Here is a 25,907-nt window from a genome sequence, read left to right as displayed (position 1 = left end):
ATTTATTCATTTTAGAGAGGAGAGAGAAAGGGAGAGAGATAGACAGAGAGGGAGAGAGAGAGGAGAGAGAGACAGAGAGAGAAGGTGGGGAGGAGCTGGAAGCATTAACTCCCATATGTGCCTTGACCAGGCAAGCCCAGGGTTTCGAACCGGTGACCTCAGCATTTCCAGGTCGACGCTTTATCCACTGCGCCACCACAGGTCAGGCTTGTTTTTCTTTCTTTCTTTTCTTCCTCCCTCCCTCCCTCCCTCCCTCCCTCCCTCCCTTCTTTCTTTCTCTCTCTCTCTCATCTATCTATCTGTCTGTCTGTCTGTCTATCTATCTATCTGTCGGGAAAGTAGTGATAATGGTAGTAATAGTTACAATTCTATGGTTTCATATGTTTCTTTACAATTCAATTTCTTTATTTTCTTTTTGCTTTTATAAATGTAAAGAGAAAATTGGAAAATACAGAAAAGTAGCTAGGAAAAGAAAGATGACCTATAATCCCATCCCCTAGAGACAGCTACTTTTAGCATTTTGGACTGTTTATATTCTTTTGCCAATTGCAAATTGTTTTTGTTTTATTTATTGATGTTAGAAAGAGGAATGGTGTGAGAGAGAAACATTGATTTGTTGTTCCACTTATTTTTTGAGCGAGAAAGAGAGAAAGGAAGGGAGAGAGATGAGAAGCATCAGCTCACAGTAGTGTCACTGTAGTTGTTCATTGATTGCTTCTCACACATACCTTGACCAGTGTCTCAAGCCAAGCCAGTGACCTCTTGCTCAAGCCAATGAATGACCTTGGGCTCAAGCCAGTGACCACAGGATTATGTTGATCCTACGCTCAAGCTAGTGATTCCATGCTCAAGCTGGTGAGCCTGTGCTCAAGCCAGATAAACCCATATTCAAGCTGGTGACGTCAGGGTCTCAAACCTAGGACCTGAGCTTCCCAAGTTGATGCACCACCACCCATCAGGCTGTTGTCCACTTACTTATGCATTTATTGGTTGATTCTTTTGTATGTCAGAGACAGTGAGAAGGACAGATAGGGACAGACCGGAAGGGAGAGAGACGAGAAGCATCAATTCTTTGTTGCAGCACCTAAGTTTACTCTCATTGATTGCTTTCTCATATGTGCCCTGACCAGGGGGCTACAGCAGACCTAGTGACCTCTTGCTTCAGCCAGTGACCTTGGGCTCAAGCTGGTGAGCCTTGCTCAAACCAGATGAGCCCGTGCTTAAGCCAGCAACGTCGGAGTTTCAAATCTGGGTCCTCTGTGTCCCAGTCTGACGCTCTATCTACTGCGCCACTGCCTGGTCAGGTTGGTTGAGTCTTGAATGTGTCCTGACTGGGGATTGAGCCTGTAATCTTGACATGTCGGGATGACAGTCTAACGAACTTTCTACCTGGCCAGGGCTGCAGACTATATAGTGAGGTCATAATAAATACTTATGTTTGTGTTTTCTTCTTTCACTTATCATTACATTTATTTTTCCTTTTTATACAGTTTTATTACTATAAAATTGACATAGCCTGACCAGGTGGTGGTGCAGTGAATAGAACATCAGCCTGAATCGCAAAGGACCCAGGTTCGAAACCCCAAGGTTGCTGACTTGAGCGCTGGCTCATCCAGCTTGAGTGTGGGCTTGCTGGCTTGAGCACAAGGTCACTGGCTTCAGTGTGGGATCATAGACATGACCCCATGGTCACTGGCTTGAGTCTCAAGGTCACTGGCTTGAAGCCCAAGGTCACTGGCTTGAGCAAGGGGTCACTCACTCTGCTGCAGCCTTCCCCCAAACCCCCATCAAGGCACATATGAGAAAGCAGTCAGTGAACAACTAAGGTGCCGCAACAAAGAATTGATACTTCTCATCTCCCTCCCTTCCCGCCTGTCTGTTCCTCTCTGTCTCTCTCACTAAAAAAAGAAAAAAAAGAAAATTGACATATAATTTTGTATTTGCTTTAGGTATACAGCATAATGATTTAACATAAGTATGTATTACAAAATGATTATTGCAATGAGTTTAGTTAACATCTATCACCACACATAGTTAATACATTTTTTGGTTTTGTGATGACAACGTTTAAGATCAGCTTTCTTAGCGGCTTTCAAATATATACAAAACGTATTGTTAGCTGTATTCACCATGCTGTACATCCACAGGACTTATTTATAATGGAAGTTTGTAACTTTTGACTACTTCCCTCATTTCCTTCTGTATTTGTGAGTTTGGTTTTTTTCACATTCTACATGTAAGTGAAATCATACAATAATTTGCCTTTCTCTAGGTGTCTGACTTACTTCACTTAGCAAAATGCCCTACCCATATTGTTGCAAATAGAGGACTCCTTCATTTATTTATTTTTTATTTTTTTGAGAGAGAGAGACAGAGAGGGACAGATGGGAAGGGAGAGAGATGAGCATCTATTCTTTGTGTGACACCTTAGTTGTTCATTGATTGCTTTCTCCTATATGCCTTGACTGGGGTGCTACAGCAAAGCAAGTGAACCCTTGCTCAAGCTAGCAACCTTGAGTTCAAGCTGGTGAGCTGTGTGATCAAACCGGATGAGCCCACGCTCAAGCTGGTGACCTCAGGGTTTCAAACCTGGGTCCTCTACGTCTCACTTTGATGCTCTATCCACTGCACCTCTGCCTGGTCAGGTGGGACTCCTTTGTTTTTATGACTGTGAATAATATTTCACTATTTATATCAAATTTTCTTTATTCATTTATTCATCAGTAGACACTTAGGTTGTTTTGGCTATTGTGAATAATGCTGCAACAAATATGGGAGTACAGATATTACTTTCTTCTTTCTTATTTTATCAGCTAGAATTTTAAATGTCTGGCAGTGTCCTAACTCATAACAGTAATAATACCTTATATTTAAATAGAATTTTACAGATTTCAAAGCAGTAGCTCTATGAAATAGGTCATGCCAGTAACATTACAATCTTGAACAAAGAGGGTACTTAGGCAGGCAAAGGTAAAGTAGCTTGCTATGAATTACAGAGTTAGTGGCAGAGATAGAACTAGAGTTCAGGTTTCAAAGTGTATGTTCCATTCTCATTATAAGCTTCAGTCATTTCTCTAGTTTCCTGAAAGAAAATTTATTATCATTATTTAGGAACAATCATTTGTGCTTTGAGGTTTTCATGATTAGTTGTGATTTCCTTTCTTCATTAAGGTGCATTACTGTTTTTCACCCTCTTGAAGGTCAAGCTTTCTTGCTTTAGCTCCTAATTGTATCATAGTCCATGTGTGTAGTGCTGTTAGAGCAAGTGCACTTGAATCTGCTTCTACTCCTGGGCAACTAGGTCCTCAGATGTCTGTTTTCTCGTTCAGTTCTCTGCAATTTAAGTGTCTTCCCTTTTTAAAGTAGAAAACTACATAACTTGTTCTCTGCTGTGGGAATCAGAATGTTTACATCTCTCTCATCCTACTTTGGATCTGTACAATTCAGATTTTCTCACTGAAAAGAACAGGATGAACAGCATCTAACCCACAATCACTAAATACTCTGAAATAAAGTGGGTGGTTCTGCCACACTTGTGAGATTATTTTCCCAGTAACCTTTCAGGTTATTTGGTGTAGGGGGAAGAAATATATAGATTTATTCCTCGTTTACTGAGTACCTACTATGTGCCTAGCACTCTTCTGATTCACTATATTGGAAAACTAAGGATATGACAAATTCCCTATTTCCAGTATAAGAATAGTATATTATCAAAGGTACTTTATTTTATTGATGAGAAACATATTATTGTAATTCTTGGAGTAATTGAATTATTTTGAATGCATTCTGCTATTTCATTTGAAGATTGAATTCAAACTAGTCAATAGATTGTTTAATTTTCTACAAAGAACACAACCCTTTATAAAATACTTAGACAATATAAATGAATGTGGTTTCAATTTAAACAGTAAAGATGATAAGCTTTTTTATTTACTTAGACTCTATTAAATAATAATTATAAAAGTAACTTTCTTGAAATATGTATGGGTGAGAACTTTTCTGTTAGGTTGAAGAACAATTAACAAGTCTTTCAGGAAAAGGTTCGCCTTTGATTCAAAGAAATGCAAGGATTTTCGTTTTTGCAGGATCACTTGGATGCCTTGAAAATAGAAGATTTGTATTGTAAAAGTCCCAGCGCTAGTGAAAGCTCCCAATATGAGTTACCGAGATCTGATTTTTAAAAAAAAAGAGTTGAGCGAGATAAATGGTCTTTGTTCTGATGATAGAAAAAAAGTAGAGAAATGCGGTTCATACTCAAGTGAAGGGTTTTGTGGGAAAATTGTCACAAAAAATACCCCTCTTGCTGAGTTATCATCTACAACAATGTTTTACAACCGCTGATCTGCCAGAAATTTTAGGTCTATAATCGCCATACAATGTTAGGGTGGTTAACTTTTTTTTTTTTTTTTTTTTTTGCAAGAGAGAGAGGGACAGACAGACAGGAAGGGAGAGAAATGAGAAGCATCAACTCATAGTTGTGGCACCTTAGTTGTTCATTGATAGCTTTCTCATATGTGACTTGACCAGGGGGCTCTAGCCAAGCCAGTGAGCCCTTGCTCAAGCCAGTGATCTCACACTCAAACTAGTGAGCCCGCACTCAAGCCAGGTGAACTCATGCTCAAGCTAGCGACTTTGGGCTTTCAAAACCTGAGTCCTTAGCATCCCAGGTTGATGTTCTATTCACTACACTATCGCCTGATCAGGCTGGGTGGTTAACTCTTTTGCAGACCGGCATGAAATTTCTGGCAGACTGGTGGTTGAAAGTCACTGATCTATAGATCTCTGTTCAACTGGATAATTTGCTGTAAGGTCATCCAAGACGCTAGAATTTAAATTCTTCTCACTAACTTTATACTTGTTTAAGGGTGGAAGGCAGAAGCTGGTACACCCCTCACAGAGGACGCCTTTGGATTGCAGCTACAGCCAAAAGACCCTCCCCTCAAGAAGTCTCAGAACTCCAGACTACATATCGTTTTCTTCGTGGGAAAGGTAACCACCGTGTATTCTCCTTTTAGTGTTACTTTGTGGAGAGAAGTTATTAACATTCAGATTTTTTCATTTCTTTCTTCCTATGTCTTTGTGTGTGTAGCTGAAAATGACTTTAAATTTTGTATGTGTGTGTGTTTGTTTGTTTAGTGGCAGATCATAGACAGCTGTCAAAACCATTAATTTGCCAAATAGTGCGAATACGAATATCAGAGTCCCAACACCAGAAATCAACCAGTTAGTCTTAGTTTTCTTTTTGTTTTGTTTTGTTTTTTTTGTATTTTTCTGAAGCTGGAAACGAGGAGGCAGTCAGACTCCTGCATGCACTCGACAGGATCCACCCGGCATGCCCACCAGGGGGCAATGCTCTGCCCATCCGGGGCATCACTCTGCTGCAACCAGAGCCATTCTAGCGCCTGAGGCAGAGGCCATGGAGCCATCCTCAGTGCCCGGGCCAACCCTGCTCCAATGGAGCCTTGGCTGCGGGAGGGGAGGAGAGAGACAGAGAGAAAGAAGAGGGGGAGGGGTGGAGAAGCAGATGGGCGCTTCTTCTGTGTGCCCTGGCCGGAAATTGAACCCAGGACTCTCGCACGCCAGGCCTACGCTCTACCACTGAGCCAACCGGCCAGGGCCTAGTCTTAGTTTTATCTGAGAAAATTTTCTCCTTTTTTTTTTTTTCTTTACTATGACTACTATAAATCCTAAATTCTTTATTGGGAAGAACACCAGAAATAAGAAATTTTTTTTATTTGACAGAGATAAAGAGAATCAGAGATAAGGACAGACAGACAGGAAGGGAGAGAGATGAGAAGCATTAATTCTTCGTTGCAGCACCTTAGTTGTTCATTGACTGCTTTATCATATATGTCTTGATGAGGGGGACTACAGCAGAGTGACCCCTTGCTCAAGTAGTAACCCTGTGCTCAGGCAAGCGACCTTGGGCTTCAAGCCAGCTACTTTTGGGTTCAAGCCAATGACCATGGTGTCATGTCTGTAATCCCACGCTCAAGCCAGCAACCCTGCGCTCAAGCCAGTGACCCTTTGCTCAAGCTGGTGAGCCCATGCTCAAGCCGACGACCTCGGAGTTTCGAAACTAGGTCTTCTGCATCCCAATCCAATGCTCTATCCACTGCGCCACCACCTCATCAGGGCACAAATAAGAATTATTTGAGGATGCCGGTTTGAAACCCTTGTCTTGTCTTGTCAAGGCACACATGGGAGTTGATGCTGCCTGCTTTTCCCCTTGTCTTTCTCTCTTTCTCTCTCTCTCTCTAAAATGAATAAATCTTAAAAAAAAAAAAAGAATTTTTATTAGGAATAACCCAAATAGACGTCTTCTACTAGATTTGGACAGACCAACGTTGGTTGACTTAAGGAATGTATTTTGGGACTCAGCCAAGCACCCTAAATTTGGATCCTAAAATCACTTGTGACCTTTGGGTGTCTTATTTTCCTTCCTTTTACTCAGATCACACAGTTCATTTTAAGGTAGAATGAGAGGATAATTACAGAAAACCTATAAAAGTTTTTAAGCCAAACTTTAAGAATCAAAAGTATGTGTTTCTAGCCTGATCAGGCGGTGGTGCAGTGGATAGAGCATGAGACTGAGATGTGGAGGACCCATGTTTGAGACCCCAAGGTCGCCAGCTTGAGCGCAGGTTCATTGGATTTGAGCAAGGCTCACCAGCTTGAGCCCAAGGTCGCTGGCTTGAGCAAGGGGTCACTCGGTTTGCTGTAGCCCTCCGGTCAAGGCACATATGAGAAGTCAATCAATGAACAACTAAGGAGCCGCAATGAAGAATTGATGTTTCTCATCTCTCTCCCTTCCTGTCTGTCTGTCCCTCTCTCTGACTCTCTCTGTCTCTGCCACACACAAAAAAGTATGTGTTTCTATAAAAATGTATTTCTGTTTTGACTGATACAACTGACTTTGTTTGTGCTCTGACACTTTTAATGTTTCTTTTCATTACTTTTTTTGTTTGTTTTCTCTTGCCACCCATAGCTTGTTTCCAAAACCTATCGCCACCAAACTTCAGTCTAATACAGTTGAGTGTAGTGGAATTGGTACTTTTGGAGTGAAGTTGTGAGGTCCTTGAACCTCGATGGTGTGAGCGGACTAAGCCAGCGCTCAAAATTCTTTTGATAAAATATCAACATTTGAGCCAAATAAAAACCTTACTGTTTTCATTATGTCTACAAATAGATAATAGAGAAAGTGATTTGTTCAGAATTGAAACAGATTCATAAGTTCCAGGGTCACAAAGAAGGTAATTTAATTCTTCTGTTATTCTTGTTTCAGATGTGGAATTTCCCAACGAATATCCATCAGGTTGTCTACTGGGCTGTGTGGACCTAATTGACTGCTTGTCCCAGAATCAATTTAAGGATCAGGTGAGTAGCAGTACTTCTCTTGGACAAATGCTTGGTTCACCATCATAGCTGACATATAGATCCTTCAAAACAGAATATCCTGAAGATAGTAAGGTGCTAGCAACTGAATTTATTTTATTTTTTACAGTGACAGAGAGAGAGTCAGAGAGAGGGATAGATAGGGACAGACAGGAATGGAGAGAGATGAGAAGCATCAATCATTAGTTTTTCGTTGCAACACCTTAGTTGTTCATTGATTGCTTTCTCATATGTTCCTTGACCATGGGGCTACAGCAGACCGAGTGACCCCTTGCTTGAGCCAGCGACCTTGGGTCCAAGCTGGTGAGATTTGCTCAAACCAGATGAGCCCGCGCTCAAGCTGGCGACCTTGGGGTCTCGAACCTGTGTCCTCCTCATCCTAGTCCTATGCTCTATCCACTGCGCCACCTCCTGGTCAGGTGCTAGCAACTGAATTTAGATGTGAAAGTACCTTTTTATTTACTGATTTTTGATTTTTTTTTAGGGCAGAGAGAGAGAGAGGAGCATCACTTTAGTTGCTCAGTGATTATTTCGCATATGTGCCTGTGGTTCATATTGGCAACCTCAGTGTTCCAGGTTGACACAGTTTACTGTACCACCACAGGTCAGGCTGTGAAAAGAATCTCTTAATTAGGAAACATTGGGGATAGAAAAGACCAGGGTAGAAACAGAAAAAATATAGTGATTGTTTGGGTTTTGGTATTTGGAAGACGAATACATACACATTTCTGCATAAAAAGTGTTTGCCACAATTCAGCTAATACATATAGGATCCTCATCCCTTAAAAGTTTGCTGCTGCCTGAGCAGGTGGTTGCGCAGTGGATAGAGCGTTGGACTGGAATGTGGAGGACCCAGATTCGAGACCCCGAGGTAGCCAGCTTAGCGCAGGCTCATCTGGTTTGAGCAAGGCTCACCAGCTTGAGCTCAAGGTCGCTGCTTTGCTGTAGCCCCATGGTCAAGGCACATATGAGAAAGCAATCAATGAACAACTAAGGAACCGCAACGAAGAATTGATGTTTCTTATGTTTGCTGCTTTTGGTGAAGAAACCCTCCATTATCCACTGAATTATTTCAATTACGGGTGGGATTGGTAGCATTTGTTATTACTTATTCTGTAATATTTGGTCTAGGCCAGAGGAGTCATGATAAGCAAATGATTGAACTCTGATTGCTGGGACTGTGCCAAATTTTGGGGTGTGGTGTTTGTACATATGTGTGCATTTAACATATTTGTATTTTGATCATTAAAGATTGAACTGACATAACTAAAGTACATTTTTGAACAGCAGAGGGAGCCGAAGGACTTTAGCTTAATTGGAAAACTTGAAATTTAGAGTCTAAGATTCAGACTAGAGAAATCCAAAATGGGAAGGTCCATCCTGGAAGCATGAAAAGTTTTACATAACATTATGGTTTTCCTGTTCTTTGAATAATTACTTTAAGCAGCAGGTTTTCCACCACTGTGCTTAAAAAAATGTTCTTCATGCTGACCGTGGTGACACAGTGGATAAGTGTTGACCTGGAACGCTGAGGTCGCAGGTTCAAAACCCTAGGCTTGCCCGGTCAAGGCACATATAGAAGTTGAAGCTTCCTGCTCCTCCCCCCTTTCTTTATCCCCCTAAAGTGAGTAAATAAAAATCTTAAAATAAAAAAAAATGTTCTTCAGCTTAATTTTTCTTAGTAAATTCTTTTATTTTTCAGACTCATTTGCCTTTCATTAGTGTTATTACTGTATGCTTTTTAAAAAGAAATTAGGCCCTGGCTGGTGGCTCAGTGGATAGAGCATCAGCCCAGCATATGGACATTCTGGATTTGATTCCCAGTCAGGGCACACAGGAGAAACTACGATCTGCTTCTTCCCTTCTCCCTCTTCTCCTCCCATAGCCAGTGGCTCGATTGGTTCAAGCATTGGCCCTGGGTGCTGAGGATGGCTGGGTTGGTCCCAGCATATTAGCCTCTAGCACTAATAATAGCTTAGTACCTTGAGCATTGGCCCCAGATGGGGTTGCTGGGTAGATCCTGGTCCTGGCATATGTGGGAGTCTGATTTTCTTTTCTTATCTTTTTATTTTTTTAGTGAGAGAGACAGAGTGAGGGACAGATACAGACAGACAGGAAGGGAGAGAGGTGAGAACCATCAACTCATAATTGTGGCACCTTAATTGTTTATTAATTGCATTCTCATGCATGCCTTGACTGGGCGTGCTTCAGCTGAGCAAGTGACCCCTTGCTCAAGCTAGAGACCTTAGGCTCAAGCCAGTGACCTTGGGCTTCAAGCCAGCAACCATGCAGTCATGTCTATGATCCCATGCTCAGGGTGGCAACCTCTGGGTTTCAAACCTGGGTTCTTTGTGTCCCAGGCCAATGCTTTATCCACTGCCTGGTCAGTTTCTGTCTTTAATTTTCTTGTGACTCACCTTCTCAGCCCTTCTTTGATTACTTTATGAGTCCATTGAATGCAATTTGGCATGAAATTTTATTCCTAGCCTTTCTTCTGCTCTTAGCATCTGATCCAGACCTAGGCAAAACCATAGACATATGGAAGCTCTTTATTTTCCACACTCTTGTGCCTGTTCTATCTTTCTTATGGCCCTTTTGCCTATTTTTTTTTTTTTTTGTATCTTTTTCTTCTACTCTTTTTTCCTTTTTTTTAGTCTAGAAGTAATATAAGAATTCCTTGCATGGTTTAGGCTTTACAGTTTTAGAGACTCTCACAGTTATTAATGACATAATGGATATAATGTAACTTACTATGTTTTCTTCTTAAGATATTTGCATTTCAAAAGAGAACCCAGGAGGCCCTGGCCGGTAGCTTAATTGGTTAGAGCATCATCCTAATATGCCAGAGTTGTGGTTCAGTCCCCTGTCAGGGCACATATGAGTATCAACCAATGAATGCATAAATGAAACAACAAATTGATGTTTCTTTCTCTCTCTCTCAAATAAATTTTAAAAATTAAAAATAAAAATAAAAGAGAACCCAGGATCATCTGGTAGTATGGGTGGTGGTTTTTGTTTTTATTTTTTTTTATTTTTTATTCATTTTAGAAAGAAGAGAGAGAGAGAGAGAAGGGGGGGAGGAGCAGGAAGCATCAACTCCCATATGTGCCTTGACCAGGCAAGCCCAGGGTGTTGAACCGGCGACCTCAGCATTTCCAGGTCGACGCTTTATCCACTGCGCCACCACAGGTCAGGCCGATGGGTGGTGGTTTTTGGGTTTTGACAAGGGACCTTCTTTTACTTTCTCATTTGTCAAGCAAACCACCACCTGATACAAGATCAAATTATTTTTATTGCTAAACGTCGTCTTCTTTTGCCATAATTTATGTAGAGAAGGTTGGGAAGCTGTAATCCTAGTCTGTGGAGTACCACAAATCTTACAGAAACTAGAAATCTTATTAACAAAATAGATCTTTTTGGTTTCTCCAAGGTTACCTGTCTTTCAGGGTAGTTTGATACTACTCTTGAGTTTATGGTCTATCTTTTATCCTGAGGATGTTGAGGGCACATAGCAGTGTATGAATCTTCTCATATGTTTCCAAATGGTGGTCATAGCAGCTCTCCTTATGAATTTCCCTGATATAGGACATTAAAATATCCCAAAATGCCAGAAGCCTCTAAGCTTCATTAAATATAAGAATCCTGCCTGACCTGTGGTGGTGCAGTGGATAAAGCGTCGACTTGGAATGCTGAGGTCGCCGGTTCAAAACCCTGGGCTTGCCTGGTCAAGGCACATATGGGAGTTGATGCTTCCTGCTCCTCCCCCTGTTCTCTCTCTCTCTCTCTCTCTCTCTCTCTCTCTCTCTCTAATAAAAATGAATAAATAAAATCTAAAAAAAAAAAAAAAAATTTAAAAAAATTTTTGGCCCTGGCCGGTTGGCTCAGCGGTAGAGCGTCGGCCTGGCGTGCAGGGGACCCGGGTTCGATTCCCGGCCAGGGCACATAGGAGAAGCACCCATTTGCTTCTCCACCCCCCCCTCCTTCCTCTCTGTCTCTCTCTTCCCCTCCCGCAGCCAAGGCTCCATTGGAGCAAAGATGGCCCGGGCGCTGGGGATGGCTCCTTGGCCTCTGCCCCAGGTGCTAGAGTGGCTCTGGTCGCAGCAGAGCGACGCCCCGGAGGGGCAGAGCATCGCCCCCTGGTGGGCAGAGCGTCGCCCCTGGTGGGCGTGCTGGGTGGATCCCGGTCGGGTGCTTGTGGGAGTCTGTCTGACTGTCTCTCCCCGTTTCCAGCTTCAGAAAAAAAATAATTAAAAAAAAAGAATTCTATGCTTATTTTCTCTATGGTCAGTTTTTCTGTGGCTTTTCCTTATTGTCTCTATTCTGTGTTTGAATGTATTCAGAATTTATATTAGCCTTATTTGGTGATTGTTAATCAGGTAAGGATCTTACCACTTTTAAAATTGTAGCTTTGGTATTTGGCTGCGTTTGAAAAATGTCTCAAGCACTCTTTGTAAACTACCTGTCTCTCTTTGAGCTAAGGTACTATGATATACAATATGTAATTGCCTAGTCTGTTTTAGCAACCTTATTCTCATTTCTGCAAGAATGAGTTGAAAATTTAGAAATAATAACCCTAGATTAGCATTTCGCAAACTATTCCATGATATAGGTGTTCTCTGAAAAAAAAAATCCCCCAAAACAAGGGAAGGTATTGTGAGATTTTTGTGAATACATACATTTGGAAAATGTATTTGTATTAAATAAATATATTTACTGAAGAACTTCTCAGAGCCTTTAATATGCTAGTGTGTATTATGATTCTGATACAACTCTGATATTTGTGGTGGACATAATTTGCACTGTTCACAAAACCTTTTTTTTTTTTTTTTTTGCAATGCTTTGCCCATCCAGGGTGTCGCTCTGTTGCAACCAGAGCCACTCTAGCGCCTGGGACAGAGGCCATGGAGCCATCCCCAGCGCCCGGGCCATCTTTTGCTCCAATGGAGCCTCGGCTTCTTGAGGGGAAGAGAGAGACAGAGAGGAAGGAGATGGGGAGGGGTGGAGAAGCATATGGGCGCCTCTCCTGTGTGCCCTGGCCGGGAATCGAACCCGGGACTCCCACACGCCAGGCTGATGCTCTACCACTGAGCCAACTGGCCAGGGCTCACAAAACTTTTTTATTTTTTTTCCACAAAACTTTTTGACCACAATCTCCCCCTACACACACCAACACTACCTACTTGCACACTGCAGAACTCATATCTGTGTCATGTGTAGCTTAGGCAGTGCTACTCTGGGTATGTTTGGTTTTCTTTTATCCTCATAGGTCAGCTCACTGAGGGAGAATCATTCAGGAGACACTTTCCTGACCTGTGTTTTCTTTCTGCATTCCCATATGCATGTCTCATCACCGAGCTGAATTGCATTTTCATTGAAAACCCGTATGGATATAGAAATTTTCAACTGAAACTAATCTCCTATGTGATTTGGACCATATTTTACTTCTCCATCTTGTTTCTAACTTTTTTCTTCCCTGAAAAAACTCAGTAACTTAATTTCTAACCTTCCATTCTTGGCCTTTCTTTGATAAGTTGAAATGCACTAAGCCTTCACTATTTTCAGCATAGTGTGATCATTTAGTTTTTTTAAAAAAATAACTGAAAAGGTTTTATTAGTGGTTGTTTAAAATCAAGTGCACTACTATAAGTGGCTTTAAAATGTGTGCTTAAAGTGCTTTCCCCTGAGCTAAGACTTTGTCTTCCTTTTATCTTCTAAGAATAGTATGGCTGGCACGGCTGATATGTGCCAGAAGGAAAATCCCACTAGACCTTCAGCCCTCCTGAGTAATAGCAGGAGATTAACCTAGACAAGGTAGGAGTGCTAAAGAAAGCACTGTAGGCTCAACTCAGGAGAGAAGTAGATGAGAGCCATCTAGTTAAAACTTCCGTATTCCCCTGGAAGGAGCCCTTGCCAGTTGCCAGCGCTTTATCGGCCAGGAGCAGATGTAAGCTCTCAAAAACAGCAGGGAGGATGTTGACTGCAACTATGCATCAAGGCTGTGGTTTGTAACCTCAATAGTAAGGCAGTTAAAACTTTTTTTTTTTTTTAAACAAAGACATTTTGATTGCCAAATCCATAATCATTAACAGCTGTGGTTTAAACAGTTCTTTAGACCTAACAAGTTTTCAAACAAAAAGTTGAGTTGGTGGCTTTTGTTCCAGTCAGTGTTATGTTGTGCTATTTATAGCTCTGCCTTCAATAGAAAATCTGATTTGTCTGAAATCTCCAAGGTCAATGATTATTCAGTTTCTTCTGTCTGGATCCAGTTTTCTCTTGCCAGTTTACTGACCTTTTAGTTCATTTGATCTTACTGTTTTTCTAATAACCAAGAGCCTATCTTCAAGGAATTATGTTGAAGCAGTTCTACTGCTGGGTGCCTATATAATTGACATTAGCAATAGAATTACATTCTTCCAATGGGGAAGACTTCTATAAGATTATCCAAGTGATAAAGAACTCCAGGGAGATTGCAGATACCACTTCCTATGTGGAAATCATCAGCTTCTATCACTAATGGATTGTCTAGTCCGAGAGGTGAGAAATTAGAAAATGAAGGCAGTAATTAATAGTGTTTAAACCAGGCAATATTGGCCTTAAATAATGCAGAGACCCCAGATTCTCTTTTAAAATAGGTGAAAAGGTCTTCTCCATTGTATTGAGAAAACCTGCCAATTTATAGATCTAAAATGTATGTATCTAAGGGATCTTGAAGTCTGTATCTGAGAACCAACAAAGGGGAATTGAACATCTGCCACAATTAACCTAACCTAAGCCGTCCTTTGAAATCACAGCTCATGCCCTGGCTGGGTAGCACAGCTGGTTAGAGTGTCACCCCAACATGCCAAGGTTGTGGGTTCCATCACTGGGCAGGGCACATACAAAAATCAACCAATGAATGAATAAATAAGTGGAACAACAAATTGATGCTTCTCTCTTTCTGTCTCCATCTCTTACTCTTTCTCTAAAATTAATCAATAAAAATTTTAAAAGATATAATAAAAATAAAAACACAGCTCACTTGAGTGAGACAGGGAATGCATTTTCATAGTTCTGATGACAACTAGAACATCTACTATAGTTTCTAACAATCAGAACAGACTGTCTTGAGTTTTTTGCAACAACCTGAATATCAAGTATTCACTTAATGAGTTGAGGACAGCTATGCACATTTTTAAAAAAGAATAATCTAGGCAGCAATGCTTTCTGTTTGTGTTTATTCTGAAGTGAGGAGGAGAATGTTAATACGTTTATATTTAGTTATGTACATTTTTAAATGTTCAGCTTTTCATCTGAAAATGAACATATAATTATTAAGATTTTCTTAAGTATTTATTTTTTTTAATTTTTTTAAATTTATTTATTCATTTTTTTTTTAGAGAGAGGAGAGGGAGAAACACAGAGAGAGAGAGAGACAGAGAGACAGAGAGACAGAGAGAGGAGAGACAGAGAGAGGGGGGAGAGGAGCTAGAAGCATCAACTCCCATATGTGCTTTGACCAGGCAAGCCCAGGGTTTCGAACCGGTGACCTCAGCGTTTCCAGGTTGACGCTTTATCCACTGCGCCACCACAGGTCAGGCTCTTAAGTATTTATTCATCAATAAATACTTGAATGTCTGCCACAAATCATATACTTTTTTTAGACACTAAAGGAAAAAGAAAGTTGAATTAGCCATGGGTTCTGTCTTCAGAATGAAAGACCACTAGGTAAATAAGATATGTATGTAAATAACCAAATACAAAATAAAAAGTAAAGACAACTGTTTCAAAAGAAGTAAAGACCGCCTCTGAGGAATTTAAAGGGAGGAAAGGTTGCTTCCAGCTAGCAGGGATCACAATAGACTTTATGGAAAAGATGGCTTTTGAATTAACCTTGAAGGACAGTGATAATAAAATCTATTACTTTTTGATCAGTTATTATGTGCCAGACATTATGTATATTATTTTATAATCCTCACAACAACTCCAAGCAAGCTATTATTGCCACTTTTTTAGAAATGAAATAACTTTAAGAGTTAAAATAACTTGTGTACTGTTAGTCAGTAGTATAATTGGGATTGCTGTTTAAGTTTTCCTACTTGTATAGATAGTAGAAAAGCATATTCCAAGGAGAAGGAGTAAGGGAGATAGAAAATTATGGACCTGTATGGAAAGTAATAGCAAACCAGTTTGTTAATGGAAAAATATGAGTGAAGAGGAACAAGCAGCATACAAAAATGGAAAGTTACTGTATGTTTTGGTCAGAGGTAGATACCCTTGAATGAAAGACTTTTTCTGTAGTCAGTTATGGGATAGGGTAGGTGTTTTGAACTGATCAGAGCCTTGTTTGAGGAGAATCTGGCAGCAATGTGGAAGATGGATTGTAGTGAAAAAAATGAAGGTAGAAAGACTAGTGTTATCATCTAAAGTAGGGTTTTTTGCTTATTTGTTTGTTTTTAGTGAGAGGAGAAGAGATAGTGAGATAGACTTCCGCATGGGCCCTGACCAGGATCCACCTGGCAACCCCCACCTGGGGCTGATGCTCGAACAAGTTGAGCCACTGGCTGTGGGAGGGGAAGAGGAGAGGAGGGGGCCGGGGAGAGAAACAGATGGTTGCTTCTTTGAAGTGCCCTGACTGGGAATTGAACCCAGGACTTCCATATGCCAGGTTAATGCTCTATCTGCTGAACCACTGGCCAGGGCCCAGATATTTTAAAATATTCGTTCTAGGATAATGCCAGTGGACTTAGACGAGGGCGACTGAATCACTTAATGTGACACCTTCATTTTACCTGTAAATAAGCCCAGGCTAGAGAGAAAGTGGTTTGCTGGATATAGAAGGAATCCGCTGTAGTCTTGCTATCTTATTACAATATCTCCAAGACTTCTTGATTTGGCATACAGTCTACTGTATGAAACCATGTGGCTAATCATCTCCTAAGTTAAGATTTTATTGCTCAGACTATTATATAACCATACATTCATGAAGTGTTGACCATGTGTCATGTACTAGGCACTATGCTAAAGAATAAGGATCCAAAGTTTTTTGTGTTTTGTGGGTTTTTTTGTGGCAGAGACAGAGAGAGTCAGAGAGAGGTACAGATAGGGACAGACAGACAGGAACAGAGAGAGATGAGAAGCATCAATCATCAATTTTTTCATTGGACACCTTAGTTGTTCATTGATTGCTTTCTCAGATGTGCCTTGACCGTGGGCCTTCAGCAGACCGAGTAACCCCTTGCTCAAGCCAGCGACCTTGGGCTCAAGCTGGTGAGCCTTGCTCAAACCAGATGAGCTCATGCTCAAGCTGGCAACCTCGGGGTCTCGAACCTGGGTCCTCCACATCCCAGTCCGACACCCTATCCACTGCGCCACTGTTTGGTCAGGCAGGATCCAGAGTTTTAACAAGGCATTTCATTCCCTCTAGTTCTTTAAGTCTACTAGAAGAGACTGAGACAAGAAAACCCAACCATAATAATTATCATATGAACAAAGTAATGCGCAATGGAGAGGATCTAACTTCTAATTCAGCTGGAGGTAGGGTGGGGGGTTAAGGAAGTTTCTAGAAAAGGTGAGTCCTGGCCTGACCTGTGGTGGCGCAGTGGATAAAGCATCGACCTGGAAATGCTGAGTTCGCCGGTTCGAAACCCTGGGCTTGCCAGTCAAGGCACATATGGGAGTTGATGCTTCCAGCTCCTCTCCCCTTCTTTCTCTCTGTCTCTCTCTCCTCCCTCTCCCTCTCTCTCTCCTCTCTAAAAAAAAAAAAGAATAAAAAATAAAAAATAAAAAAAGATGAGTCCTGAAGAAGGCAGAATTTATGTCTTTCTCAATATACCAAGCTACATTCTTGTCCACCAAGAGTGTTCCTACTCATTCTTTTTTCTTCTTTCTTTTTTATTTATTTCTACTTTTTTTATTTTTGAGAGAGTGAGAGACAAAGGAATGGAGAGAGAGAGTGAGGACCATCAACTCATTGCTTTCACTTTATGTGCACATTGATTGCTTCTCATACGTGCCTTGACCAGGGCCAACCCAGTGTCCCCTTGTTTAATCTAGTGACCTTGGGCTTTCCATGCCAGCAACTTTTGGGCTCAAGCTGGCAAGCTTTGGGATCGTGTGGAGGATCCTGCCACTCAAGCCAGTAACCCTGCACTGAGAAGCCCAAGCTCAGAGCTGGCGACCTTGGGGTTTCCAACTAGCAACCCCAGCATTCTAGGTTGATACTTTATCCACTGTACTGCCACCAGTCTGGCTCCTGTTCATTCTTTATTTTCATTTATTTATTTTTAGTGAGAGGAGGGGAGAAAGTGAAACAGACTCACACATGCACCCCAAGCAGGATCCAACTGGCAATCCCTGTCTGGGACCAATGCTCATATCAACCTAGCCATCTTCAGTGACTGAGGCCAGTGCTCAGACCAACCAAGCCATCCTCAGCTCCTGCTGTTCTTTTTTTTTTTTTTTTTTTTTTTTTACAGAGACAGAGAGTCAGAGAGAGGGATAGACAGACACAGACAGACAGATAGGAACAGAGAGATGAGAAGCATCAATCATTAGTTTTTTGTTGCGCATTGCGACACCTTAGTTGTTCATTGATTGCCCTCTCATATGTGCCTTGACCGCGGGCCTTCAGCAGACCGAGTAACCTCTTGCTCGAGTCAGCGACCTTGGGTCCAAGGTGGTGAACTTTTGCTCAAATCAGATGAGCCTGTGCTCAAGCTGGTGACCTTGGGGTCTTGAACCGGGGTCCTCGGCATCCCAGTCCAACGCTATATCCACTGCGCCACCTCCCGGTCAGGCGCTGTTCATTCTTTAAAACTGCTCAGATGTCAGTCTTTCTGTAGTCTTTCTTGACCTCAGCCCATTTCCTGCTTAGCAGTAAATTGCTTCCTTCTTCTAGGCCACTGTATTGATATATTTTTGCATTTTTTAACTTTTTTTTTTTTTTTTGGTAATTACAAAAAATTGTTCACATGTAATTTCTTTAGGTGGTCACCATCTATATATATATGTCTTATTCACCTTTTTATCTCCAATGTCCTAGTATGTAGCCTGACACATAGAAGGTGCTCAGTGAAGGTGGTAACTATATTGAGAGGCAGGCAATGGTCAGTATATGAAAAACCTTCAATGCTTTGTGAAGGAATTTGAATTGTATTCTAAAGGCAACTATGTAAGTGATATAATGAGATGTGTACTGGCAGCAATAGGAAGGATGGACCGGAGAGGGCAAGCCTGAAAACAGAATGTGATTGTTGAGGTAAAGCATGATGAAGGCCTGCGACAATCCTCTGGCAGTGGAGGTGGGCAGAAGAACAAATGACTGAAATGTTTAGGAAGTAAAGTCTATAGGATTTGGTGACTTCATTGACTATGAAGAATGAGAGAAAGAAAGAAGTCTAGGACAAACTTGGATTTCTGGCTGTGGTAGGTGGGTGAATGGTAGTACCATTAGTCCAAATGGGGTGTACAAAAGAAGAGAATTTTCTTTTAAGGTAAATTACTTTTTAAAATAAATGAGCTATGGCTTGACTGGTGGTGGTACAGCGGATAGAGCATTGACCTGGGATGCTGAAGTCCCAGGTTTGAAACCCCAAGGTAACCAGCTTGAGCACGGGGTCACTGGCTTAAGCATGGGATCATCAAAATGATCCCATGGTCACTGGCTTGAGCCTATGGTCACTGGCTTAAACCCAAGGTCATTGGCTTGAACCCAAGGTTGCTGGCTTGAGCAAGGGGTCACTGGCTCAGCTTGAGCCTCCTGGTCAAGGCACATGAGAAGCAGTCAATGAATATCTAATTATGTTGATGCTTCTCATCTCTCTCCCTTCCTGTCTTTCTCTCTCTCTTTTTCTAAAATACTGCTACTAATAATAAATGAGCTCTGGCAAAGGAAACCTATATGTACTGTATTGTAGCAGTGAAGGAGAGGTATACTCTAGTGTGTGATCATACTAAATTCAATTTTTCTGTAATATTTTATTTGCATAGTTTAAAGTCTTTTAATCTGTTTTGTTCTAAAAGACAAATATGTGATAAAGGGGTATTGTTAATGTTAATAATTCCAGATTACTTGATAATGATTTTACCTTGATGTGTCAACTAAAGTCAAAGGATTCTTTGAGCTCTGCTTCAGAATAGTTTTCAGGTGAGTCAAACCAAACTTTGAGAGATAAAATCTAAAATTGGCAGAGTCCCTAACTCAGGGGAAGCCTTAGCATTCTGAAGTATTAGCCCCAGGGTAGACTTCAGTGGTTAAGAACCTTATAATATAGTATCTTTAATTAAGAGCAATTTCCTTTCGGTTCTCACTAGTTTAAGTTGGAGTGAAAACCTGTTATAGGAAAATTAAGACCCTGGCTGGTTGGCTCAGGGGTAGAGCATTGGCCTGGCATGTGGATATCCCGGGTTTGATTCCCGGTCAGGGCACACAGGAGAAACACTCATCTGCTTCTCCTACCTCCTCCTCTCGCTTCTCGCTTCTCTCTCTCTCTCTCTCTCTCTCTTTCTCTCTCTTTCCCTCCTAAAGCCATGACTCAATTGGAGTAAGTAGGCCCTGGGTACTGAGGATGGCTCCATGGCCTCCTGCCTCAGGTGCTAAGAAGAGCTTGGTTGCTGAGCAATGGAGCAATGCCCCAAATGGGTAGAGCATCACCCCCTAGTGGGCTTGACGGGTGGATCTCAGTTGGGGCGCATGTAGTAGTCTGTCTCTGCCTCCCCTCCTTTCACTAAATTAAAAAAGAAAATGAGAGAAAAAAGAAAAGACCAAAAATAATTGTCATGAATGGGTGATTCTCATTTAGGCCTTAAAAAGTCAGGACAGAAAAACTATGAGGTTAATTTTAGAGAAACATACTTGATTGGGTTCTATTACATGCGGAGGTTCCAGCATAGGATTTCAAAAGACACAGAAAACCACAGTGGAAATTTTACATTGAGTAGGATGGGACCAGGAGATCGATGCTGTGTGGCTTCAACCAGATCATCTTCCTCAAGTGACTATAAGACCCATAAACTACATACCACTTATCCCTTATTCTTTTTACCTGAAGCAAATTTGAATTGTCTTTGTATCATTGAGTTGGAACCAATTGTTTTTGATGCATGATTTGAATTGATTACTGATACATGGGAGTTCAGCTATCCCACTTTGGGCCAGCTGGCATGATCTTTATCCAACCTCAATCAAATATACAGTAGTCAGAGTATCATGATCAGTGTTACTCTGATGTGAGAAAACTTTTGTCCTCCAATAGAGTGGGGCCCAGGGTGCTAGTTATCCTTTGAACACCTTGAATTGCTTTGAAGGAAAATGTAAACAAGAACTATTTATCAGAGAACACGGTTGCTTTCAGGATCTGCTTCTTTGGATCTATTGTGCTTGTGGCTTTTTTATCTGACTCATTTCCTTCTCTCTTTCTGAGTATTATCACCACGATCTACTTAGAGTTGGTTTTCAGCTAACTAGATTTCAGGGCCTGATTTTGTGTCCTATCTAGTAAGTAGTTCCTCTAAGTTTAAACCAAGAACACCTACAGCAAATATATGTTTATGTTCCTTGTCCATGACTTTTTTCTTGACTGCTTTAGCTTTTGATTTTGTTCTCTGGAGACAGTTATAAGATTTATAGGTCATCTGGGGATTTGTGGAGAGTGACATCATTGAGGAATTACTGATCATTTCAGTACAACTAAATGGAGGCACGCTTACAGAGTTGGTGAAAATGCCCACTTGGTTCTGATTAATAGTTGTTGCCCAAAACTACTAAACTTTTTTTTTCCTTTTATGAAAATGGCATAAGAAATATTTTCTACATGGCTGGAGAACAATTTTCCTCTGGAGGAGAGAAGAAAATGTCTGTTTAGTAGTTAATTACCTGTTATGTTAGCTGTGAAACTTATGAGGCATGGAAGAGGAGTCCTCCCAGCTCCCCTGGTGGTTGGGCTAGAAACCAGGTGATAGGAGTCATGTTGTCTTAGGTAAGAACAGTAGCAACTTCCTGAGGAGTCTTTTTTTGTGTGTGTGTGACCAAAGACAGAGAGAGACAGAGAGAGGGACAGATGGGGACAGACAGGCAGGAAGGGAGAGAGATGAGAAGCATCAATTCTTCGTTGTGGCTCCTTAGTCTCCTTAGTTGTTCATTGATTGCTTTCTCATGTGCCTTGTCCTGGGGGTGGGGGGGCTACAGCAAAGTGAGTGACCCCTTGCTCAAGCTAGCAACCTTGGGCTCAAGCCAGTGACCTGGGCTTTAAGCCAGCAACCTTGGGCTCAAGCCAGCAACCATGGGCTCATGCTTGTGATCCCATGCTCAAGCTGGTGACCTCATGCTCAAGCTGGTGACCTCATGCTCAAGCTGGTGAGCTCCCGCTCAAGTTGGATGAGCCCACACTCAAGCCTGCGGCCTCGGGGTTTTGAACTTAAGTCTTCCACATCCCAGTCCGATGCTCTATTCACTGTGCCACTGCCTGCTCAGGCCTGAGGAATCTTTTACTGAATCTGAATTGTGGCTTTGAGTTGTTTGCTTGATCTTATAATCCATATTGTCTAGTGTGCTGTGTCCATGATCCTTAATGTAGCATTCTCTCTAAACTGTATATGATATCAGAGTTTATCCACATTCTTCACAAATATGAATCCTTTCTTAATTTACTCTTTGAGTCAGCTGCATTTTAGTCTTGACTCTCAGACCAAAAATCCCTCTTTTGCCTCTGACTTGTTACTGTGTTGGGGTTCGTAGGGCCCAGGCTGCAGTTGTAGAGATTTTGCTTTTACGGAGGTACCGAGGTTCTGCCAAACTGACATTGCTGTAATGCATTTTGCCATGAAGAGTAACCTCTCTTCCTAATGCATAAGCCTTACTTTTCTTTATTCCTTGTAGGCTGCTTTGTTCTTCAGCTCTGTTTCTTACAAGCCTCCTGAAGTTCCGTGATAAAGCTTGAGAAATGGGATATTCACATGAAATCTGGATTTAGTTGTGAAAGTTTTCTTTTTTTTAAATTTAATTTATTGGGGTAATATTGGTTCACAAGGGAAAGTTGATTTTAGGGTTTATCTTTATTGTGAGGCATGAGTGGGTCCAAGGAACCTCTGTTCTATAATTTCATTTATCCATACTTTTCCCCTTTATTTGACATTTGCTTACTGTGTTAATATATGTCAGGGTAGTTTTTATTAAACATAAGGATTTTTTTTTTTGTATTTTTCTGAAGTTGGAAACGGGGAGGCAGTCAGACAGACTCCCGCATGTGCCCAACCAGGATCCACCCAGCATGCCCACCAGGGGGCGATGCTCTGCCCATCTGGGGCGTTGCTCTGTTGCAACCAGGGCCATTCTAGCGCCTGAGGCAGAGGCCATGGAGCCATCCTCAGCGCCCGGGCCAACTTTGCTCCAATGGAGCCTTGGCTGCAGGAGGGGAAGAGAGAGACAGGAGGAAGGAAAGGGGGAGGGGTGGAGAAGCAGATGGGCGCTTCTCCTGTGTGCCCTGGCCGGAAATCGAACCCGGGACTCCTGCACGCCAGGCTGACGCTCTACCACTGAGCCAACCGGCCAGGGCTTATTGGACACCTGCCAAGGCACAAATGTTTTAATTTGACGTGAAGGATAACAGATTACAGAGTAGCATCTGCTTTTACCTAGAGTTACAGTCTGAGGAGTGTCCAGTTCCCAGCATGTGTGTATTCAGCATTATTAAGTTAACCTTAATGTACAAGTTGGTAAATTTCTTATTCTTTCATTCAACAAGTATTTATTGCTTTACCTACTATGTGCAAGGTATGATTCTAGGTGATGAGAAGTAAATTTTGACAAAAATCTCTGCCTTTGTGGAGCTTTCATTCTAGTAAGGGGAGGCTAAATTAAAAAAAAAAAAGTAATAATAAAAGGGGATTAAGGGTTGAAACAGAGAGACCAATTAGAAGGTTAGTGTGGTATCATTTAAAGGTAGAGTTGACAGGATTTCCCAGTGGGTCAGTTGTGAAGTTTTTGGCCTGAACAACTGGATGTATGGAATAGCTGTTTATTTACTGTGAAGGAGTATGAGTAAGAAAGGAGCAGGTTTGGAAGGTAATCAAAGGCCTTAATGTTGTTTTTTTTTTATTGCAGTAAAGTATATATAACATAAAATATACTATTTTAACCATTTAAAGAGTACAATTCAGTGGTGTTAAGTTGATCCACATGTTGTGCAATTATCACCACTACCCATCTCCAGGGCTTTTTTTTATCATTCCAAACAGAAACTCTGTACCCATTAAATAATAATTCCTTCTTTCTCTACCCCACCCAGCCCCTGGTAACCTCTATTCAACTTTCTGTTTTTATGAATTTGCCTATTCTAAGTACCACATATAAGTAGAATCATACAATATTTGCCCTTTTGTGTCTGGTTTATTTTACTTAGCATAATTTTTCAAGATTCATCCATCTTGCCTGACCAGTGGTGGCACAGTGGATAGAGCTTCAACCTGGGATGCTGAGGACCCAGGTTCAAAACCCCAAGGTTGCCGATTTGAGCATGGGTTCATAGACATGACCCCATGGTCACTGGCTGAAGCTCAAAAGTCACTGACTTGAGCAAGGAATCACTGGCTTGGCTGGAGCACCTTGGGCAAGGCACGTATGAGAAGGAATCGATGAACAATCAAAGTGACTCAACTGCAAGTTGATGCTTTTCATCTCTCCCCCTTTCTGTCTGTCTGTCTCTGATAAAGAAAGAAAGAAAGAGAAAAGGACATCCATTGTGTAGCATGTATCAGAATCTCATTTCCTTATAAGGCTAAATAATATTCATTCTACCTGTATACCACATTTTGTTTATTCATTTATCTGCTGGTGAACATTTTTTTTTAAAGATTTTATTTATTGATTTTTAGAGAGAGGAGAGAGAGAGAAAGATGGGGGGAGTGGAAAGCACTAACTCATAGTTGTTTCTCGTATGTGCCTTGACCAGGCAAGCCTGGGGTTTTGAACTGGCAACCTCAACATTTCCAGGTCAACACTTTATCGCCACCACAGGTCAGGCTAATGGACATTTTTATTGTGGAAACTGGTGGCTGTTGTGAATAGTGCTGCTATGAACATCTATCTGTTTGAGTCCCTTTCAGTTCTTTTGGGAATATACCTGGAAATAGAATTGCTGGATCATATGGTAATTCTGTGTTTAACTTTTTTTTTTTGTATTTTTCCGAAGCTGGAAACAGGGAGGCAGCCAGACAGACTCCCGCATGTGCCCGACCGGGATCCACCTGGCATGCCCACCAGGGGGCGATGCTCTGCCCATCTTGGGGCGTCGCTCTGCCATTCTAGCGCCTGAGGCAGAGGCCACAGAGCCATCCTCAGCGCCCGGGCAAACTTTGCTCCAGTGGAGCCTTGGCTGCGGGAGGGGAAGAGAGAGACAGAGAGGAAGGAGAGGGGGAGGGGTGGAGAAGCAGATGAGCGCTTCTCCTGTGTGCCCTGGCCGGGAATCGAACCTGGGACTCCTGCACGCCAGGCCGACGCTCTGCCACTGAGCAAATCAGCCAGTGTTTAACTTTTTGAAGAAACATTGCACCATTTTACATTCATGTCAACAATGCATGAGCCACAGAGCCAGGGACTCCTGCACGCCAGGCCGACGCTCTGCCACTGAGCAAATGAGCCACTGAGCAGATGAGCGCTTCTCCTGTGTGCCCTGGCCGGGAATCGAACCTGGGACTCCTGCACGCCAGGCCGACGCTCTGCCACTGAGCAAATCAGCCTGTGTTTAACTTTTTGAAGAAACATTGCACCATTTTACATTCATGTCAACAATGCATGAGGCTTCTAATTTTTATTCTAACACTTGTTATTGCCCATGTTTTTTGTTTTTGTTTTGTTTTATAATAGCCATCCTATTGAGTGTGAAGTGATATCTCATTTCAATATACATTTTCAGGACCCTATTTTTTTCCAGTTTTATTGAGATATAATTGACATATAACATTGTATTATTTTAAGATGTATAACATAATGATTTGATATATGTATAAATTGAAAAATTATTACTACCGTAAGTTTCATTAACATCCATCACTTCTCATAGTTACAAATCCAGGAGAGAAGAGGTATGAGTCCTGACCCCTTAAGCATGCCAACATTTAAAAGATGGTGAGATAAGGAGCAGTCAGTAAAGCAGCAAAACCAGGAAGATAATGGTGTTCTGGAAGCCAAGAGAGGAATGTTCTCAAGGAGGGAGAGGCCTGACTGGTGGTAGTACAGTGGATAGAGCATTGACCTGGGATGCTGAGGTCCCAGGTTTGAAACACCAGGTTGCCAGCTTAAGCATGGGCTCATTCGGCTTGAACGCAGGCTCACCAGCTTGAGTCAGGGTTGCCAGCTTAAGCATGGGATCATTAACTTTATCCCATTGTATCTGGCTTGAGCCCAAAGGTTGCTGGCTTGAAGCCCAAGGTCGTTGGCTTGGGCAAGGGGTCACTGGTTCAACTTGAGCCTCCGGTCTTGGCACATAAGAGAAGCAATCAATGAACAACTAAATTGCTGCAATTACAAGTGGATGCTT

General features: G+C 41.7%; 2 protein-coding genes across 5 annotated transcripts in view; one reads left to right on the top strand and one right to left on the bottom strand.

Moving 5' to 3' along the window:
* CSNK1G1 (casein kinase 1 gamma 1) overlaps positions 1-25,907 on the bottom strand; it is a 505,634-nt gene that overhangs the window by 293,312 nt on the left and 186,415 nt on the right. The gene's annotated exons all lie outside the window — the stretch shown is intronic.
* The window catches only part of TRIP4 (thyroid hormone receptor interactor 4), an 86,464-nt gene that overhangs the window by 47,591 nt on the left and 12,966 nt on the right, over positions 1-25,907 (top strand). For all 3 annotated transcript variants that reach the window (XM_066344157.1, XM_066344159.1, XM_066344158.1), the window contains 2 exons: positions 4,865-4,989; positions 7,286-7,377. In XM_066344157.1, coding sequence (XP_066200254.1) covers positions 4,865-4,989; positions 7,286-7,377 — 217 coding nt within the window. The remainder of the gene's footprint in view (positions 1-4,864; positions 4,990-7,285; positions 7,378-25,907) is intronic.

This window comes from Saccopteryx leptura, chromosome 6 (genome assembly GCF_036850995.1).
Source record: "Saccopteryx leptura isolate mSacLep1 chromosome 6, mSacLep1_pri_phased_curated, whole genome shotgun sequence".
In the NCBI taxonomy this organism is placed as follows: domain Eukaryota; kingdom Metazoa; phylum Chordata; class Mammalia; order Chiroptera; family Emballonuridae; genus Saccopteryx; species Saccopteryx leptura.
The sequence above is the reverse complement of the archived record's forward strand: the minus strand, read 5'-3'. Positions and strand labels throughout refer to the sequence as shown.